Source organism: Patella vulgata, chromosome 4, assembly GCF_932274485.2.
Source record: "Patella vulgata chromosome 4, xgPatVulg1.2, whole genome shotgun sequence".
Lineage (NCBI taxonomy): Eukaryota > Metazoa > Mollusca > Gastropoda > Patellidae > Patella > Patella vulgata.
This window is the reverse complement of record NC_065882.2, coordinates 64,731,511-64,748,575: the sequence shown is the minus strand read 5'-3', so window position 1 is coordinate 64,748,575 and position 17,065 is coordinate 64,731,511. Positions and strand designations below refer to the sequence as shown.

Here is a 17,065-nt window from a genome sequence, read left to right as displayed (position 1 = left end):
AAACGAAGAATTTGAACATTTTTCGATTTTTCTATAGAATAAATTTTGACTTAAAAAAAGAAAAGATTTTCAAGATGTTCATACCTTAACACCATTTGTTCCTGGTAAGCCCGGGGGTCCAGCTAACCCTTGAATACCCTAAAATTTAAAAAAAGATAACACAATAAGCTGAGTTTACGTAGCAATATTACTATCAATATCCAGTCTTTGTACCGAGGCAAACATATCGTATGGTCATTTAAAAACTTACAGAATCTTACAAACTTCCACATTTCTTAAATCAAACGTTTAAAACCCCTAATTCTTAAATTGATTGGCTATCAAAATACCGACTGTTTCCAATAAAAATGTTAACTGTTAGATATCAAACCTGCGGTTGCCAGGCAAGATACGTCCACACTTTGCAAGAGATGAATAGAGAACAAGTTAACAAAAAAAGGGGATTTTTCGTACAATCAGGGGCCATAATTCAAGAAGTTATGGTCTGAAATGCGCGAATATCGAAAGGGACTGAAATATTTGGCATATAAAGATATATATTAAGTTTCATCAAAATCGGATAAAAATTGTGACTTCTAGAGGGTCCACAACCTTGTTATTACATACTTTTACACTATTTGCGTACACGGAGCGGCCATTTTGTCCGGCAGTTTGGTTAATGTTTACGAAATTCGAACTCAACCTCCATTGATGTGTAACGGTGATATATTTAAATGTTTTTAAAATTGAATACAAATTGTGAATTCTAGCGGGACCACAAGCTAATTCAGGAAATTACGATCCGATATACGCGAATATGAAAGGAACCAAGATTTTTACGTTATAAGCATGTATTTCAAGTTTCATAAAAATTGGATCAAAATTGTGTCCTCTAGAGGGTCAACAACTTTGATATACCATATTTTTATGCTATTTGCGTACGAGGGGCGGCCATTTTGTCTGGCAGTTTTGGTCCGATTTTCACGAAATTCAAACTAAACCGACATTACGATGTAACAGTGATATATTCGAAAGTTTTTTTTGTTTTTTTTTTAAATCGGATAATAATTGTGACCCCTAGAAGAACCACAAGCTAAAAACGCAATTTTTTGTACACACAGGGGCCATAATTCAGGAAGTTACGATCCGATATTCGCAAATACTGACAGTTGTACTGAGTTATAAATATGTATTTCAAGTTTCATCAAAATCAGATGAAAATGGTGACCTCTAGAGTGTTCACAAGCTAAAAACGTGATTTTTCGTACAATCAGGGACTATAATCCATGATGTTATGGCCCGATACATGCCAATATCGAAAGGAACCGAGACCTTTGGGAGATAGACCTATATTTCAAGTTTCGTCAAAATCAGATAAAAAATGTGACCTGTAGAGTGTCCACAAACACATTGTGGACGGACGTCCGGACGGACGAACAGGGGCGACGGCCACATAAAAATGTGGTCGTATAAAAACCAATATGAATAATGAATACTTAGTATGTCAAAACCTGAATGTATTACACTCATACAGAAAACATACTAATGTTCCCTACTGTATTTCAACTTGACATAACGACTTAAACAGATATACCAGATTGAAAATAATAATATAATGTTCTATCATTGACCCGGAACCACTCAAATAGTTAATTCAGGGCTTTTACAAAATTTTCCACAATCTCTAGAATGGACCCCCAAAAATTTTCTTTGTAAAACCATTAATATAATATGCAAGATATTTTGTCAAAGAGCAAATGCGACCGAGATTTAGTTTCCACCCATTTCTAAATGGATCGTATGATGTAAATAAGTTCACAACAAAATACATAATAAACAATACGCACGTATCACGTTAGAAAAGACTCTCAGATCTATTGCTCATGTAAGAACACAAACAAGTAGGCCTTTATTGATGCTCACAATAAAGCACAAATTGATTTATTAGAGGTATAACTGATAAACATATGTAAAACACAAGGTCAAGACATTCTGAAACAGTCTGAAATTCTTGTGTATAAACATCCACATAAATTATCCAGATATGTTTGTGGCTCACGTTACACCTGTACAATGAGCTTAGGAGCATTGACATTTCCTTAAAATTAATATTGAGCCATAAATGATGTGGTAAACCAAAAATGTGTTGAGAAAGAATAAAATGATGTTTTTTTTTCTACTTACTGGCAAACCGTGATCTCCCCTTGGTCCAGCCTTTCCTGATTCTCCCGGTGGACCCTAAAGATACAAGCGGAAATGTTTAAAGCGAAACATCAACTTCTATTTAATTTTATAGGATTCAGTTATCATGAATTTGAAAATTCAATTTTCAGATATAGATTACATTAAAAGGGAAATGATATAAATAACATGCATACAAAGTATTGTTCTATGACCGCTTTAACCTATAATATAGTATCATTGTCATAAATTACAATTACGTTTAAGGACGCCGCAGGAAGAAACACTGGCTTGAACATGCTCCAAATAGCATAGAAGTTGGAAGTTTTTCATTCTTCTTTCGTCTGGAACATCCTCGCGAATGACTGATTGATGTGCGCCAGACACTGTCTAGCTACTCAAACTATCGTCTTCTTAAATATAAGATTTTACGTCCGCTTCCGCGCCTAAATATAACCCGGATTATCCAGGAAATATATTTCTTTTTCAAATAACAAAATATCTCCAGTTTATACAATTCGACAATGTCACTTTAAACTTACCGTTTCTCCGGGTAAACCAATTTCACCTGCAGACCCAGGGATACCCTGAAGTAAATATTCAACAGTAAATAATTCAATTAAAAATGTAATATTTTAAAAGACATCAATAATATTGATATGAATTACATAAAGGAAATCGAAAAAAAATATTACCGGTCTACCGGGAGCGCCATTATTTCCATTAGTTCCAGGGGTACCTGCTGTTCCCTAAAAGAGAAGGCCATTCAATTTCAATAACGTCATTAATATTCAATTTAAACAACGCCATTAATATCTAATTTAAATAACGTCATTAATATCTAATTTAAATAACGCCATTGATATTCAATTCAAATAACGTCATTAATATTTAATTTAAATAACGTCATTAATATTTTATTTTAATAACGTCATTAATATTTAATTTAAATAACTTCATTAATATTTAATTTAAATAACGTCATTAATATTCAATTTATCTTTTTAATCTACTTTATTTTACTTCCTTCTAAAATGGTATGTTCATCATTGAAAAAAGAATAAAATGGCAGATTATTTGATATTACTAGGCGTTGTTAATTTCTCCGTTGACATGTCAAGCACCTGTTTATTCTCCGATAATTAAAATATGGGGGTTTTATAATATAATATTGTTGAATTTGGAGGGGAAATATATCAGCAAGTGGTTGGCATCCCCATGGGCACCAACTGTGCACCTTTGCTTGCTGATCTGTTTCTCTATTCGTACGAAGCCGATTACATACAGACGCTCGTAAAAACTAATAAACGATCAGTCAGACTTTTTAATTTCACTTATCGATATATCGATGACGTTTTATCACTTAATAATCCTAAATTTAGTGATTATGTAGAATTCATATATCCTGATGAGCTCGAAATTAAAAACACCACTGACAGTGACAATTACGCTTCCTACTTGGATCTGCGTCTCGATTTTGACAATTGCCATGAACTGAGTGTTAAATTGTACGATAAACGTGATGACTTTGACTTTCCGATTGTTAACTTTCCATTTATTAGTAGTAACATTCCAATATCACCAGCTTATGGAGTGTTTGTATCTCAGCTAATTCGTTACGCGAGAGCTTGTTCCTTTTATTCTGATTTTTTAAGTAGATCGAGGCATTTGTCATCTAAGCTTCAACTACAAGGATACTTGCGCACTAAACTTATTAAAACCTTTAAAAAGTTTTATGGCCGTCATATTGATTTGATTGGTAAATATAACGTGTCTCTCTCGGCTATTATTCTAGATATATTTAATTGACACGTCTACTATTACTATCTCCCTGATAATGTCTACTACACCGTTAACACATTTCATCGCGTGCATTTTGCATACCGATAGTTCATTGGCCAATCACGCTATTTTACCGACATTTCGCCTAATAGTTTGGATGCAACTATGGCGGGTGTGGCGCCAGGCAGGGTAAGCTTACTCTTCCGGACACCTGTTACCACTGTTTGTCGTGTATTTTGTACACGAGGAGCAGTCCATTTGCTGATTACACTATTTAGCTCGAATACATTATTTTGCCAATAACGTTTTTTAGGACTTCGAATTCTGTCTTATGGTTTGGATTGTTCGTACTTGGTTTTATTTTATAATATCAACACTGACAAATCTAGCGTTTTAAAAAGAAATAAATAAGACCTTTAAACAACTTACTCTATCTCCTTTAACACCCGCTGGTCCACGGGGTCCTGGTAGTCCTGGAGGTCCCTATCACAAGAAGAAAAATTCAAAAAGTGATTTTTAAAACCGTTTTATTTAACAGATCTTTAGACCCAAGTTTTGTTATTATCGCGATAGTATATCATAAATGGAACACACCACTATATTCACATGCTAATACTAAAACTACAATAATCACGAAGAAACAAATACATGAATGTTGGTGCTCTCTAGCAAATCTGTATGTGTTTGTGTCTACTAAAAGATCGAATTTTACTAAAACAAGAGAAGAAAAAAAGCTTATTCTAGGATAAACAAGGTAAAACTAGGACTGAGTAAGAAAACTGGAATCGCACGTCTCCATGCGAGATAGCAGATGTAAAGTCCATCTGGGTTTACAGTTTGGAATCAGGGTGTACACAGTGTGTCTAAATTGGGATATCTGTGAAGTTGCAGGATATATAATAAGAAACCAAAGACAAAACATGTCCGAAAATCTAAAAGGATTGTTTGCTAAAGGCTAGTTACCATGACAGCTTTTGAACAGCTTATAGTACTATATATATGCACCTCACCTCAATTTACCGCTAAAACAAACACATGGACATATTCAAATAGTTCTCTGTAATATCATTAAGTATAAATAAATATTAATTACATCATAATAAATAACTTGGACAAGTCTTAAAGCGAGATGCGCTGGCAAGAGCGATGCTTTCGCAAACCATAAAAGAATTTTGATAGAATTTAAGAAAACAGATTCTACAATAAAGGTATAAAACTATTTGCATAAATTCTACAAAACGTCTCGAAGTCTGCTGCTCTACGCAACGCATGCGCTGTAGAACACATCCGTCGTATTATAAATCAAGTACTACTCCCATGATTTTCGTGCCTGATGTCTCCACAAATCAAGTTAGACGGTTAGACAGCGTCGTGCGTACGATCAACTACGAGTTAATGACACGGGCGCTATTTGGTATTAGAGAACATGTGAACGTCTGAAATTATTTTCTACAAAACATTCAGCAGCCATAACATATTAATCCCCTAAATCTAATGATAATCCATGATGTGCCAATTTATGCGTATCACCGCTACAACCTCTACGCATATCAAAAACTAAATATTGCTAATTACAAATACATGTATTACACATACGAATAATAAAAATAGGCTACTATGTCTTTCTCTAAAATCTAACAAAAGAAAAACCTTCCCAAGCGGTGCTATTGGTTTTGTTTGTATACATGACTAGGACAAAGGGTTAAAGGTAGTGTGGAGGCACTATAAATACTAATAATGTGCGGGGTTAGTGTACTGTGCGGTTCATGCATAAAAATCAACTGGAGTAGTACTTGGAACTGTTGTATGAAGTCGCCCCATACCACTTGTCCCTTCTCCGACACAATACCGGGAAATCCTCGAGGTCCTGGCGGCCCCTGAAAGTAGAAAAAAAGGTAACATAAATTATATTTTGTGATATTTTAGAATGATCGGTAGGGGTATGAAAATCTATAATTGTCTTGTTTTTGGTCTAGAATCGAAGAATAGGGTTTGAATATACATTTTCTGTCAGGTTTGTATCTCAAGATATCTGTGGTGAACCTCATAGATGCTTTTGAGCAAGCGATTGTCACATGTTGTTGCCCCATCTGTGGTAGATAGAAAGCGCCCAAATCCACGAACATGTGGTCAAAGAGACGAGAATTAACATTAGATCCAATGGGGAAATTAATTATGTACTGTGGCCATACGCCCTCTTGACGAATACGGGATCTATGAACTCTGATCTCTTAGTTTTCAACTGACTGAGAGTACTTTTGCAAACATTTGGTTTATGTCGTACATGTACGCATGTCCTAATAAATTTGATAATACAGATATTGATTAGGAAAATTCCTAATCGATTCGTTGTCCTATATCCAGTTTTATACGATTATGGATATGAGTGGTGGCGATCTTCCTTAGGATCCACTGAGCAATGACGACAAACATCGCTAGAGTCTTCACACAAAAAATGGACAGTCGACAGATGCCAATAAAACTTACTCACCATCAATAAAGAACAAATTACACCTTAAATAATAGTCTACATTGTCATTGATATGTATAACTCTTTCCAGAGCCTTTAAAAACTGGTGGCAAGAATCTGGGTTTGCCAGTATACCAAGCCATGGAAAGTGAGGTGTTCCAAATGCCATTCCAAATCTGTGTATATTTTGTTCATTTAATGTTGTGTTTAACACCATACTAGTATCGATATAACGATATTTTAAAATGTACATCTAGTGTTTTCTGTACAACTTTAAAAGTAGTGTTTCAGCCTAATTTGACGTAAGTCAAAACCGAAAAATGGTCTGAATATTATCCAAAAACATTTTGAGGTTAGGAAACATAAAACTGGACCCTCTTCTCCCCTGTCCATCAACCATTACAATCTTAGGGCGTTTTTTTTTTATTATTATCATAAATAAGATTACATCAGAATAGGCATAAGCTAAAACATGCAGCAGGCTAAAAGCAGTTAGTGATTTGTAATACATAAATGAGCATACGCAACGATCGCAGACTAGAATCGCATCATTGGACAAAACAGAGCTTTGTGTGCGCTGGCCTTATCCGAGTACCCCCGCCAAAAGCCTTCTAATTGTATGCGTTCCGCAAATCCACCACAATATTATGTAGTTTATATCCGATTAAAGGACGATCATTCCACGGCTACCAGAATCTTCTTTAAAGTCACTGCATCTATTTAGTACCAAAACAGCAAACAAAATGATCGCTTACCAAACAGATCAGGTTTTCAAGATTAACCGATTGCATTTATAATAACGACAAGGCTAGAATATTTCTCATATTATTTATGGCCCAATTAATCTAACATGTTAAATATTATGCGCTTCACTGAAGATTGTTTATTCTCAAAATATATAAATAAAAATAGTTAATAAACGTGTGGGCGCAGTACATAGAACTATGAAAGCAGCACATTGTTGTCCATTCCTTGGGAATAAATTAGAAGTAATTCAAACCAAAAATAACATTTATGAACAGTTTTACAGTTTTCAAAGCAACTTTATGCATAGCCATATTCTTTCTGCACCATGGTGTCATTAGGCAACACTTCATGACGTATGTCCTCTTCATTAGACCGACTGATTACAGTACACGATTCAAGTGCTTAATATATTGTCCCCTTACTAATTTCTTTCGGATCATTGTCGAAGATTCGGACAGTTTTAATTTGCCAAATTCTGTTTTCTACATAACAAATTAATAACACCACCGACCCTGTTACCAAATTTAATGTTTGCCGCGAAGAAATGTAAAGCATCTTTTCTAATTAAGCAAAGCATTGGTTATAAAGAAATAGCAGGATTGCGCCATTGGTTATACAGAAATAGGTTAAGTTACAGCAAGATTGCGCCATTGATTACAAAGAAATTAGATAGCAAGATTGCCCCATCGGTTATAAAGAAATTGGTTATCACCAAGTTGCGTATAACACAATTGCCCCGTTGGTTAAACAGAAATTGGTTATATCAAGTTTGCACCAGTTCTTATAGCGAAGTATCACGAATGCGCCATTGGTTATACAGGCATTGGTTAAACCAGTATTGCGCCATTGGTTATACAGAAATTGGTTAGGTAATAGCAAGATTGCTACATTTGTCATACAGATATAGGTTAAGTTGTGCCACTGGTTATATATATTGCGATATTGGTTACCAAGAAGTTGACCTTTTAATAACAAACGTACCCTACTCCCGACATCACCTTTACTTCCTGGTTTACCTGGTTCTCCATTCCTACCCTGTAGAAATCAACATAATACACACTAATTAATAACTTAACATCCCTTTGTCATTTATTTACAATGCCTTGCCAAAAGAAAAAAACAAAGACAAGCAAAATATACATGGTCTTCCGAAACTTCATCGACTGGCAATAAAGATAAATTTATTAATAAATTGTTTAAATAATTATACAAATATTATGCTCATGTTTATTATTTAAGTACCTTAAGAGTTAAAAATTAGTTTTAAAGTCTAAGCTGTTGGTGATTTTAACCGTTATATGCAAGGAAGAATCTGGGATTAATGGTATTAAGAAGCCTTACCCTGGGCCCTATTGGACCTTGAACACCTTGTTTTCCTAGCTGTCCGGCAATACCCTAAAAATATTGTCTCTTAGAGTGAATGAATTGTCGTGTTAAATGATATAGCAATGAAAGAAAAGATAAAATTAAAGTATTTAATAACAAGCGACAAAAAGCAGTCGTTCATTTAATAATTTGAAAAATTGAAGACCCATTATAAATTTTTAAATAAATGACACAGACGACTTATATACGGTGATAGTAATATACGCCGCTACACGTCATTACCCATTTGCATAATTACGATAACGCACACAGTGGTTAAATATCACCTGAATATATATCCGACGACTTAAAGGCTGCTTCTGTTTGAATATTCATACATAACTTTTTGCATACACTCATTTTTATCTAACGCTCTCTCCCAAATTTTTGTATAGTTTGTTTTGGAGATCCAAATCTGCTAAAATTCGGAGAGATCTTTTTCTCTATAAAATCAATAATAGAGGGCTCTTCAATCCGTCAAATTATTAAATAAACGTAATAATAATAATAATAATAATAATAATAATAATAATAATAATAATAATAATAATAATAATAATAACAACAGAATCAATTTATTTTACAGATCAAACTAGAAATGGAATTTTAAATGGCATTTTGTTTAGTGAATTACAAAAACATGTGATATAATAACCACGGTGAGAATATGAACAAGATCTGCTCCATTCAGTTTGGGCTGTCGACAATTGATAGGTTAAAGTTTCGGAACGTCATAAATGTGATCACGGAATCCTGCAAAACTGCAATTGAAAATTTGTAAATATTCAGCATCCACTGTGAACAATAGAAACGGGATATGGTCAAAATCATATAATGGGTCTCTTACTGCGGGTGGCGCTGGCTTTTGACCATATCCCGTTTAATATCTTCTGCAGAGGATGAAGACTATTGCCAAATTTTCAATTCATCATATCTGTGTAAATACTGAACGAAATAGGACCATCAATCCTTGGCATGATGCCCAGAGACTTTAAGCTGTTTCAAATATATCCCGAAAGATATAAATGACGCAGAGAGACTTTAATCATAGTGATGAACAGCGTCTTTTATAGCTTGCTGCGCTTTAGGCTACACATCGGCAATCATAAATGTTTTGAATGACGTACAAGATGGCGCAGTGCAATGGATGGTGTAAATGAAATAGCAGAAATGGACTGATGAATTAATGTTAATTAATGAAGATACATTGAGATCCTGAATGATGGTCTAATTTTTCAATTACCAGTTCTCCGTCAAATTTCCCCTTTTGTATGACCATTTTGTTGATTGTTTTAGTTAATATGGTTAATGAAAGGCGTTTAAACAAACATAGGATGAGGTTTTGATTTTAAGCGAGAAAAATTAGGTGGATTGGCTAGTAATTGGATCTGATTTTGTGACATCTTTGTAATAACTCAATTAAGTCAAAGGGAAATAATCAGTAGCCTTCCCAGTATAGGAGTTGCTTCCCTTATACTTCCCTGCTGGCAAAGAAGTTCCTCGTGTTGAGAAAAACCTAAAAAATGTGACTGATTATTGTATAAAAGTGATACTAGCTTAATGTCTTACTCGTGTGCCTTTATCACCCTTTGCTCCTCTTCTACCTGGCTCTCCTTCCGGTCCCTGCACAAAAGAAAACACATACATCATTGACACGCCAAAATTAAGCAAATAAAATAACAAGACCGCTTAGGTTTGGGTTAAATATTGTGTCGATTTAATTGAATTTGATGAGCTGGTTTCGTCTGGCAAAGTGGATACATGCCTACGTTTACAATTTCATGTCCACGGAGCTAGTTTTATGTAAAACAGCCAAAAACTGAAATAAAATAAGTAAACAAACCGAAACGAAACTGTTTGTCCCATCACAACCGGATTAAAACCAGATCACTTTATTTTCTAAAATTGTGTAAAGAGGATTTAAAATTATACGAGACGAAACGCTTTATGAATTTACATCTAGTACATGAATACTTCTAAAAGTGGTAATAATCATGAATAAATCAAGCATTTACCTGTGGTCCAACTTTACCAGTATTCCCTTGTGAACCAACATCACCACGTTCACCCTAAAACAGAACAAAGAAAAAAGACAACGTTTCAGTTAGTCGGAAAATTAGGCGGTGTTGGGCTCACCTTTACATGCTATCTTATAGTTCACGTGGGCGCCGCGGTTGCTCAGTAAGTAATACGTTGGCTTGCTAACCTAGAGGTCCCGTGTTCGATCCCTGTGTTGGCAAAGAAAGTTCATTGGGCTTCTCCATAGTGGTCCCCCCTTGTAAGTGACAACATATAGTCGTTCACGTGGGATAAAAACAACCGAGGTTCCGTGTACACATTAGCATGCACGTAAAAGAATCCTTGACAGTTGGAATTCGAAATAGGAGAAAGCCGTTGTGCTGCTGTCGGGCCAAAATTTCTTCATTAGGCCTGTCGGTGCAGAAAATTAGGAAGTTAAACTCCATTTCATGTAATACTTGGCACATATAAATTTTGTTCTCGACGACTAATCAGTTAATCAGTTACGTGAAATATACCATTGGTTTGATTTATATGTCTTTCTGCTTACTGAAAATATAGACATAACCAGTTTCAAACTAGATGCCAATCAGCCCTCGCTTTCGTTTTAATTGTGACGTTGTATTCGACTGGTGATTCTGAATGAACTTACCTTAGTACCCTTTCTGCCGTCCTTTCCTGGTTCACCTTTTTGACCCTAAAAATATATTTTATTTTAGCCAAAAGGACAGTAAAGATAAAGTTTTATTGGTGTTGAGATGCTATCACGACACGAAACTTTATACCGGAGTAAATATCTCACAATGTTTTTGAAAAATTTAACAAAGTAATATAGCGTGTCTACTCGTCAAATAAGTATCTAAACTGACCTTTTGTCCTGGATCTCCTCTAGGTCCTTGAGCTCCATCAGCTCCTTGTGGTCCAATCTAAAATATACAAAATATCTTATAATCTGATGGATGCATCACTTTCGATCCGATATCTTACTAGACTGAGATCTACCCAAGCAACGGAATGCATTCCGACTGTAATTTATCCATACAAAATGTGATCATTATACTTACAGGTAATGGATCTATTCTGTTAGTAGTGATTGTTTCACCTGGAATTCCCTGTCAATATGAAAACAAAACGGTTATAATTATATGATTATCCATAATAATTTTTGGTACTCACTACAAAAAGTCATAATAGGCGCTTACTACGTTTCCTGTTGTGACAAATGCCAAGCTTCGGGAAATAGATTAGATACTCTGCACCGTAACTTTAGATTTATTGTAGTAAACCCGAGTTGCTCTCCAACCCAATTCAAACTAAACATAACAGCGAGAGATGAGCATGTATACATGAATTATAGAAAGTAACGTACTGGTCTACCTGGTGGACCGGGTGGTCCTGGTGGTCCTGGATCACCGATATTACCCTGTAATAAATAAACAAGATATAACTTTAGATAACTTGAACGGTTATAACCATGAGGCTTAATGAGGTATTGGATGGTCGATAAAAAAAAAAACAATGTTCGATTTAACTCGATTTGATTTTATAAAAAAATTGTGAAAAATATTTTTATCCATTGCTATTTTAACTTTTAATTTAGGTGTCGTACACAGTTTTTAGCGGTTTACCCAGAGCTGGACTAGACTGCAGCCGCCAGGGACCCCAAATATATATATAAAAAATGTTAATAAATATATAATTTATTTTTGTTGTATATGTGTGTGCTAAATGAATCTATCTATCTATCAACCACAGTGGCTAGGCGGATAAGACTTTGGCTCGCGAACCTGGAGATCGGATGTCCGATCCCTGCACTGGCCGAGAAAGTTCATCCAGATTTTTCGGCGTGGTTCCCCCCTTGTCAGTGGAGCAGGACAGAGGTCCTGGCAAGGGACAACGTATAGCCGTTCGGATAGGACGAAATTGCATTTGTGTGAGTGTGACTGACAATGACCATAATATGCCACCTTTTCACTATCAGTGTCATTTTCAGCCAGTTTACTATAGTTTGCACGGATTTTAATAGTATGTTAAGTCCTTCGTCATACAAATATGACATTGTTCAACGTTAGTTACACTTATTTCTTTTGTGAAAGTGGCAATGCCTGTTTAAAAGAATTATCATTAAAATTGACAAGCAAATTTGCAAATTAAATCTGTCAAGGATGTCATAGTCTGAATTTACAAAGCTCGTGCTGTGTTCATTATACTGATACCAGTGTGGAAAAACATCTTTTACCAGCAGACCAAACTCCATGTTCAACTCGAATGTCGGAGACGAAAAGGTAAATCAGGGACATTGAATACTAACATTTTTATAAGAAGGTCCTTGCGTATACGATGCCCAGATCGCATATAGAAACAGTCAGTCATTCAGTCAAAGATCGCATGTGGTCATGGATTGGACATAACTTGCGCCATCGTTATTCAAGCATCAGAGTAGAACATACAAAGCAACGTAATGAATTGAAATCTACCGCAAAGGCCATGTGTTCCACTGGAAACATAGAGGGCTAATTAAATTGTTGCTACCACCGAGAAATAATAATTTACCTTTAAACCATTCAATCCACCATCTCCGGGGTTACCTTTGGTACCCTTATCACCCTAAAAAGTACCAAAAAAAGAATAGGTTATAGGACATAACCACTACCCGATAATAGTTGATTTTATATTAACTTACATAAAACAGAAGTCACTGTCTTCCAGATTAAGATAGGTCTAGGATGACGTCTAGTTAAAAAGTTAGTAAATAACAAAAAATAAAAAAAATAACCCAATTTGTGATTAATATTGAAAAAAAAAAAAAACACGAAAAAAAAAAAAAAAAAAAATGTTACACGCATGCTTTCTGGCATTAAAATAATGACCACTTTAATAGTAATTACTTATAACATTTAAAATGTATGCTTCATGTTCTACACGTGATTAAATAAAGCAGCGCTGATTGTTTCTGAAAGAATAAATGCAACGCCATAAGGCGTCTTTTTGCGAAGTATATAGACCAATGATTCAAAGCACCTGCTTAGACGCACGCACTCATGCACAAACACAAACACCAACGCCCCATGTAAATAAAGATATGAATTAAAAATGGCGCTTATTAAGCAGAAATGATGTTTTTTTATAATTATAAATTATTTATGCTAAAGCAATAGGCATATGCCTATATATCATTTGAGGTATACATTGCTATTTTGTAAGCTTGCGCATATTTTCCTGAAAGGGATGGCAATGATGAAAAATGTTGATATGAAGAAAATATTTATTAAAATATTATGTAAGCATGAAATAATAATATCAGTCTATAAGCTGTATGAGCATTGCGATCTCGCCAGTGTAGAAGTCAGTTGAGCTCTCCATGTAACCCTACCTTCGCTGCTGTTTCGCCAGGTAGACCACGTGGTCCTGGTCGTCCCCTTCGACCCTATAAAACAACCAAAATATTTATTATTTATTCTTTTTAAAAAAAGTCAGCTCTCTCTCTCTCTCTCTCTCATTTACACAATAACACAGCATATTGTTAACCATGTAAATTACAGAGAAATAGTAATCATCAGTGAAGTCAATACTATTATTAAGCAAAGAACGGATACGTGCGATCGAATCCATGATACCTTGAATTCCCATAAAACGAAACCTCTCGTGCGCTTCACCTCCTTGAAATTCACCATATGTTTGGCGCAATATATTCCGGTTGGAGCTGACGTGCCATAAAACCCTATTTCATTCATTCATTCCCTTCCTTGAACCACTGTGTAGGGTGACCCACCATAAATAAATATCTCCAAATATCTCGACAATTACGCCACAATATTTATATATATGCCAAGCCTCAAATCAGTTTCACACAATTATAGTCACTAAATAAACGATCATGCTGTACTTAATAAGCTATGACCATTAATCATCTATAAATAATAGACTGAAAACTGGTTCCAAGTTGCGTCCATAACATCCAGACACTTTTGTGTAAAAGATAGGTTACGTGCCCTTGTTTTGAAATTAGTCTCGCTTAACCAGTCTATCGACCATTCTACGTCTGATTGACAGGTCGGGATAATCAAGACTACTTTTTTACGAAACATAACAGAAAGCTAGAACAAGAAATTGAATTTAGAAATAAGCACTTTAGACAACTCAACAATTGTTTTAAGAAACTTGTCAAAGTAAAATGAAACTACTGCTAGTATCATGTTCCTGCTAAAGAAAGTGATTCAGAGATAGTATTTGTACTTAACCAAAAGATCCCGCTCTTAACGGTACAGTTAATGATAAAGCAATTTAAAAAATAAAACAAACGTAATTACTAAAGCTGCTGTAATAACCAAGAAGCTAAATTTTACTGCTATTCAAAATCGTCAACAATAGATTTTTTACGGCTGTAATAGTTGATATATTTGTAGAGAATTGCACGTGCCATGGCTATTTATCGACTCAAAGCGAGTGCGGGGTAGTCAGAAATCAGTTCGAGACACGCAACTGAAGCGTGCACATTAACCGTGTCGAGACCAACTTTCTGTAAAGTGCACGGGTCATCCTACGGCACTGTTGAACTCGTGGAAGGGGACACAACTCTAATTTTATTTACATTGTAACAAATTTGACAAATTGTAATAGTCGAGAGCAGGAAGAACAGATACTTTAATGAATTTCAGGTAAAGCAATCGTTAAGATTTATTTTAAAGGACACACCTCATCACCATCCCGTCCTGGTTCTCCTCTATCACCTTTTGGTCCTACAGGACCAATAATCTATCAAAACAAAACAGAATATAGAATTCAATTAATATTAGACATCACTTCTTTTTGATTTAGTATTAATGAAAAAATTCGTTTTTAACCAAATTTAACCCGTATTCCTAAATTAGATTTAGAAATTAAAAATGAATATGGAACTAAAGGGTTGTAAATCTTCACCAAACCCAATAAAATAAAGACTGTGAACAGAACCTTAAAATTCTGAATTCATGTTTCCTGTCCACTCCACGAAAAATTTGTTAGGGACTACTTTTCATAGATAAAGAAGTTGCTCTACAGTCTACACTGTTCCCTTCTTGGCATGTTCATGGTTTAACGAACCGAGCAATGTTAGGGTTCATAACAAAACACAACACAAGGTATTATTATGGATATAACTACTACTCTATTATTTAATATCGACGTTTCATAACACATACAGGTCACGTTTTCAAGTTAATGATAAATAATTATTGACATTGTGTCATGTCAGATCGTCCGAATCACCTACCGCTTCACCTATATCTCCTGGTTTACCAGGTTCACCAGGTCGCCCATTTATACCATCGCGACCCTGAAAAGATAATAACAGTAGTAATAACTTGTATCATGTAAATTCTATGGCTTACATATTATTGATGTCAAAAGATTGAATGCCAATCAAATGCAACGTTTGTTAAATTAGTAGACCTGATGTCAGAGACTACATAAATGCAAAAGTCCTCTCTGCCTCTAAAATTTGGGTGACAGATACGTCCGTCTACGCTGGGATCAATCTGCCCACTAAGCATTTCTGTCGTAACCAACTGAGAGGGGAAGGTGGAGTTGGGAGTAAGTAGGGTACTCGATTGTGCAACACGGACTTCCAAATTTACAGAACTACAATCGGGTGACATGACATTCTTTTCTGGCACAGTTCTACTGTCAGTCGCGATAACTAAAGTAGTGTGGGTAGGATATTGGTGTAGTCAAGAACGGGGAACATGTTTGATTATTGGTGGAGATATTATCGAGTTCAGTCGGTACATGTCCTGTGCCCCTAAATTCTGGAGTTTATTTTAAATGTCAGCTTTCTTGCTGTTGAGAGAATTCAATTCCAGAACCCCCAATGCCGTATCCCTCCGGGAATATTAATGGAGTATCCCTCCGTAAAATTCAATGGAGTGACCGTCCGGAAAATGCAATGGAGTATTCCACAGATGACGGAAAATACCAAGTGCATTGAGCTTGTTGTACCACCGCAGAAATAGTTGTTGCCCATGTTTCGTGTCAGCAGCGGTTTCGTTTTGTCGCTCTAGTTCACAAGCACTTTGTTAATTCCCAAGTTCGTTAAGTAGTATATGAATTGCTAGGTATACAATCCAGATTCTAACTGTCGCACATGGGTCAAATTTAACTGTCTATTCGCATTTGCAGACACAATTTTCCCATCTTTAAACCATTAGTGGATCAGACATTTTATTGTTTATACCAGTACCTCGGCTAACACACTGGAATTTTTCTTCTCCATGTATGCACATGTGTAATATGGCATAAATATTAGACCAGTTCGAGTTTTTTGTTAACAATAGAATATATATCATATGTAAGTAATAAGAATTCCATTAAGTGTTTATTTCAATGACAGGAAACTAACAACAATACATAAAGTATGTAATGTTATAATTAGATAGACAAAATCGCTGTCAATTCCAGTAAATTGTAGAAAAAGGAACAGCGTTCCACTGTACAAAATATTACTGAAGTCAGCAGAAATTTATCATTCTTTCAATGCATTAAGGT

At 35.2% G+C, this 17,065-nt stretch overlaps 1 protein-coding gene across 1 annotated transcript; it reads right to left on the bottom strand.

Moving 5' to 3' along the window:
- Window positions 1–10,527: 10,527 nt before the first annotated feature.
- On the bottom strand, window positions 10,528–16,544 carry LOC130012408 (cuticle collagen 34-like). Its single transcript, XM_056100267.1, has 8 exons — window positions 16,497–16,544; window positions 15,795–15,857; window positions 15,239–15,298; window positions 11,913–11,966; window positions 11,608–11,655; window positions 11,413–11,469; window positions 11,196–11,240; window positions 10,528–10,593 (listed from the first exon to the last, which is right to left on the bottom strand). The coding sequence occupies exons 1-8, from the start codon at window positions 16,542–16,544 to the stop codon at window positions 10,528–10,530; spliced, it is 441 nt and encodes a 146-aa protein (XP_055956242.1).
- Between the last annotated feature and the right edge of the window lie 521 nt (window positions 16,545–17,065).

Coding starts and splice junctions, on each gene's coding strand:
- LOC130012408 (XM_056100267.1), bottom strand. CDS start 16,544: ATGGGCAACAACTATTTCTGCGGTGGTACAACAAGCTCAATGCACTTG. Junction 15,299..15,794: donor CAGGAGATATAGGTGAAGCG/GTAGGTGATTCG, acceptor TTGTTTTGATAG/ATTATTGGTCCTGTAGGACC. Junction 11,470..11,607: donor ACAGAATAGATCCATTACCT/GTAAGTATAATG, acceptor TGTATATTTTAG/ATTGGACCACAAGGAGCTGA.